At 46.6% G+C, this 4,896-nt stretch overlaps 1 protein-coding gene across 1 annotated transcript in view; it reads right to left on the bottom strand.

Annotated features, from left to right (window-relative positions):
• CLEC4F (C-type lectin domain family 4 member F) overlaps positions 1-4,896 on the bottom strand; it is a 9,969-nt gene that overhangs the window by 3,261 nt on the left and 1,812 nt on the right. Inside the window, exons 2-4 of the mRNA XM_019647609.1 lie at positions 4,720-4,836; positions 4,335-4,430; positions 2,500-3,618 (exon numbers count right to left, since the gene is read on the bottom strand). Coding sequence (XP_019503154.1) covers positions 2,500-3,618; positions 4,335-4,430; positions 4,720-4,836 — 1,332 coding nt within the window. The remainder of the gene's footprint in view (positions 1-2,499; positions 3,619-4,334; positions 4,431-4,719; positions 4,837-4,896) is intronic.

Genomic DNA, 4,896 nt, shown 5'->3' with positions numbered 1-4,896 from the left:
CATATGCATGTCAGAATAGAGGCAGGAAAGAGGTTAGGGACTATTTCACCTGGGCTGGAAGTGGGGCTCAGGAAGGACACCCAAGGTGAGATGTAACTTGAGCTGAGTCTTAAAAGACTAAGGGACAGCTTGCCAGGTAGTCAGGGCCAAGAAGAGGATTCCTGGCAGGAGAAAGAGTAGACAAAAAGCACGAAGGTGTGAAACAGCACAGCATGGCCTGATCTGTTCAAGTATTTGGTGTGGTCAATGCGGGAGGAATGGGAGACGAACTTGGATGGGTTCACCAGCACTAAATTGTACATCCATTGTGAAGGAGTTTGGGATTTTTCCGCTGTGAGCAATGGGAAACCCTGATGGCCACTGGCTCCTTTCTCTCCCATTAGATCAAGCCTATCCTCATCTAGAAAAAGCCTCTCAAGGGAGATCACCAAAATGTTCATATAGAAAATATAGACATTTTTGTGCAAATGCAAGTGGTTATTCTTTCATCCTTCTCCTTTTCAACATTTGCCACATTGTCTATAATTAATATGTAGGTTTTATAAATTAAATATTGATGATACATTTCTTTTTTAATCCCTCCCTCTACCCTGCCATCCCCCTTGCCTTAGCCTCACCTCTCTCCTTCTCTTCCCAGCCAAGGTCCTTGAATGACTCGTGCACCTGATCTTTCATTCACATCCCTGGCCACATACAACTCTCCACTGAGACTCCATTCCATTGACTTACTAATTGCCCAGAGTCAGTGGATGTTTATTGGTTATTGTATCTGACCTCTCTAAGATGTTTGCTAGACTAGCCGCTCCCTTCTTGAAATTCTGTCCTTCCTTGGCTTCCCCAACCGCACGTCTCCTGGTTCTCCTCCTGCCTCTAAGATTGCCTTCTCCAGTCTCCTTCAAAAACACCTCTTTCCTTCAGGCCACCTGAAGGTCGACTTCCTGCTTCCACCCTCAGCCTTCTCATACAGCATTTCATCTCATGCAAATCCCCCACCTCTACTCCCGTTGCCACAACCAGAACCAATATACCCAGGGCTCCCACATCTATGTCTGCAGCCAGGGCCTCTCTCCTACACTTCAGACAGCCTGCAAGTGACATACACTTGAATATTCCTCCAGGATCTCTGACTCAGCATATCTAACTCTCACTGCTCTCATGCCTAATCTGTTCCCCATCTCAGTAGGAGGCCTATCTTGTCAGCCTCTGTGAAGCCCTTCCATAGATCCTCTTCCTGAAGAATGCAACCCAAGCTCAGAGGCCTTCCACATCTAGCTGGTGTCTCTCCAGGTCTGCCTACCTTTCTAGCATAATGTTTTTCAAACTGCAATTATCAACTCATTAGCGGGTTATGTCAAAGTGTTTTTGTTTTTTAAGAATAAATTATAAAACATCAGAAGGCATTCATGCAGTAAAAGTTTTTGTTTTTTGAAACGTGTATGTGTATATGTGTGTCACATACATAATTATGCTGGGTCACACTGTAAAATGAATTGCGTGCTCTGGTTACATTCAAAACAGTTTGAAAGCCACCATTCTGGTCCCTGCCTACCGCCCTTTCAGCCTGCACCTCACCAACTGCCCTCTTGGCTGCAGTCCAGTCAGAGGGAACTGCCTAAAGTTTCCTGAACCTCATGGTTTCACATCTCCATGCCTGTGAACCTGCTCCTCTCTTGCCCTATTTGCTTGGCAAACACTTACTAGTTTTCCAGGACTCAGTTCAAGGGCCATCTTCTCAACAAAGCTTCTTTTGATCTTTTCTCTCCCAGAAGATTTTCCCCCCTAGGAAGCTCCCTTTTCTACACCAGAGAATGCCAGCCCTCAGAAGGTCCCTCTTTCCCCTTCTTTTGCTCTTGCCCACCCCCAGTTTCTAGATTTGCTCCTAACATAATACCTCTATGCCTCTCCGCATGTCTTTCATGCAAGGCTGCTCTACCAGCCTGTAAGCTTCAAGGGTGGGCATCACATCTTATTCATCTTTATGCCCCTGACACATAATAGAACCTCAAAAAATTTTGTCTGATAAATGCATGAATGCTGGGTAGCTTGTTAAATGTGTTAACTCATTTGATCCTCACTGTGAAGCAACTATTATCGTCCCCACTTTGCAGATGAGAAAAGTGAAGCTCAGAGAAGGTAAGTGACTTGATCAAAGTTACACCACTTGTGATAGCAGGAAGTCAGAAATAAGGCTGTCTGGCCCCTCTAACACCCACTGTCCTTATTACACGCCTTCACCATACATATTTTGTTTCCCAAGGGTTCATTTTATCACTCTGGCCAGATGATAAGCAACTTGGGAGCAGGATCTATGCCCCCTGTGCCACCTCCACCACTGCCTAGGCACATCGAGCTATTTGGTTGTATTTGGCCCCTCTCCAGTACCCAGACTCCTTCCCAGGAGGGCGTATGGTGAAGTAAGCAAAAGGCCAAAGGGATAGAAGACTCTGCCCTCCCAAGGGATTGCACCTTCCCCAGGCCAACCCCCTCCCTTCCACTTACTTTTGGTCTTCTGTAGCTGCTTCTCTGAAGCAAAGGTTGCATTGAGGGTCTTCAGGTTCCTTTCTGCCTCCTGGATTTTGGTAGTTAGTGTTTTATAGTTCTCTAACTCTCCTTTAAACCTCTGGATCTCAGCACTGGCCTTCTGCAGGTTGCTCTCTAACGTCCGGGTCTTAGAATTTAAGGCCTCAGCACGCTTCATTCCTTGTTTTAGGGTCTGTATCTCTCTGCTGGCATTTCTCAATTGACCATTTAATGCCTCAATATTGGAATTTAAGGCATTGGCATTTTCCAGCTCTCTTTTTAATACTTGGATCTGAGCATCTGTCTGTTCCAGGCGGCCATTGGCCATTTGGGTCTGGGCAGTGGCCGTTTCCAAACCTTTTTTTAACAAGTGAATCTCATTGCCAGCGCTTTCCAGGTGACCTCTTAATAACTGGATCTCAGCACTGCTGTTGTCTAAACTGCCTTTTAAAAGGGCCTGAGTCTGGGTGTTTAAAGCATTTGCATTTTGTAGGCTTCCCTTTAGCTTCTGAATCTCAGTAGTGGCTCCTTTCAAGCTATTTCTTAAAGCCTGACTCTGGGCCTTTAAATCATTGACGCTATCCAGATTGCCTCTCAAAACAAGGATCTGCGCATGAGCATGCTTTAAACTACTGTTTGCCACCTGGGCCTGGGAGTTTGCCATTTCCAGCCCTGCCTTCAATGCCTGAATATCAGTGTTGGCATTTTCTAAGCTTCCACTTAATACACGGAGCTCAAGGCTGGTGTTTTCTAAACTGCTTTTTAAGAAAGTCTGGGTCTGGGAATTTAAGGCACTTGCTTTTTCCAGATCTCCCTTTTGCTTCTGGATCTCAGCACTGGCCCCGTCCAAGGAGCTCCTTAACATCTGGGTCTGGGAACTCAAGGTGTGGACATCTTTTAGAATGCCTTCTACCATCTGAGCGTCAGCACAGGAATTTTTCAGATGACCTCTTAGCATCTGGATCTGAGAACTGACATTGTCCACCCTGCACGTCAACATCTGGATCTCCAAGCAGCAGGTGCTGGAATTCTCCATGTGGTCTTTAAACATCTGGATAGCCTCTTGCAACTCTGCCACCCTACCAGAGTGGTAGGGATCTGGAGGGAGGAAATGGAGAAGACAGCCAAAGAGGCCCATTACATAGGGAAGCATTCATTATATGGGTTCCTGACATTTCCAAGGGAATGTCTATGGCACAGCCCTGAACGCCCCTCAAGTAGCCTGCTGCTCACTGCCTCCTGAGTGTGCTGTGAGAGGCGCTGGGGACGAGCAACCGAGAATGTGGGCCAGAAAAATGAAAGAAATAAATGCTTACTTCGTGATCCCACATGAACTGAGGGGCAAATCACATGACTAATAAAGGACAAAAAAAAAAAGTACATGCTATATGATCCCTTTTATATAAACCTCTAGAGAAAAAAAACAACAAGTGATCTATATTATAACAATTATGGTGGTCGCCTGGGGATGAAGAGAGGAGGGGAGAGGTAAGGATGACAAAGAATACAAGTAAACGTTGAGGGGAGGATGACGAACTCCTCGTATGTTTGTTACGTTGAGTGTGATAATGGTTTCACAGGTATATACACATGTCAAAACTTCATCAGATTGTATGCTTTAAATATGTGTACTTTATTATGTGTCAGTTATACCTTAATAAAGCTGTTTTTTATAAAGATCGTGCCTTTCTATGAGGAGAGTGGAACCCATTCAGGGGCCTGGGAGTGTTAAGGGAGAGGCTCGTCCTAGGTCCTGGGCACCCGAATGCCCCCGTTCCCTCCCCCACCCACCCACCCCCACTGTGGCTACTCACTGTCAGGTTCCACAGGTAACTGCCCAGTAGTGTTGTCTCCTGGATACTCTTGGGAGGAGGCATAGGCTCCTGGTTTAGATCTTGGGTTCTGCAGAACTGAGACACCCCATTCCTGGGTCAGCACAATCCCTCAGCACTGAGCCTGGAAACACAGGCTGCCCCCCCCCCACACCCAAAGTCAGGGTTCCAAAATGAGGGAAATGGCACCAAGGACTCCTCCGAGTTTCCCTCATGGGCCTCTGCTCTTGGAAAGCTCGCCTTTGACAGTGGCCTTGATTGGGTCCCAAGAAAGCTCTGCTTTGGGCCTGGGGCTAGAGCGTGTGTGTCTGGCCTTTATGCAATCAGGACAGAGAGTCAGTGGGGTTCAGATTACCTAGGAGCTTACCCATAATAAAGAGAGCAATAATAGAGATGATAATGGTCACAATTATAAACGCCAGGGTGGCCTGAGCAAGCCTGGAAGTCTTGGGGGCTGCGGGAGCCACTGCTGAGGAGTCCGGACCTGCAGGGGAGACACCAGTGTCCAGGACAAGAGTGTGCTTTAAAATATTAAAATATTTTT

Source organism: Hipposideros armiger, unplaced genomic scaffold (assembly GCF_001890085.2).
Source record: "Hipposideros armiger isolate ML-2016 unplaced genomic scaffold, ASM189008v1 scaffold_114, whole genome shotgun sequence".
NCBI lineage: Eukaryota > Metazoa > Chordata > Mammalia > Chiroptera > Hipposideridae > Hipposideros > Hipposideros armiger.
Note: the sequence above shows the minus strand (reverse complement) of the source record. Positions and strands in the feature narration are given on the sequence as shown.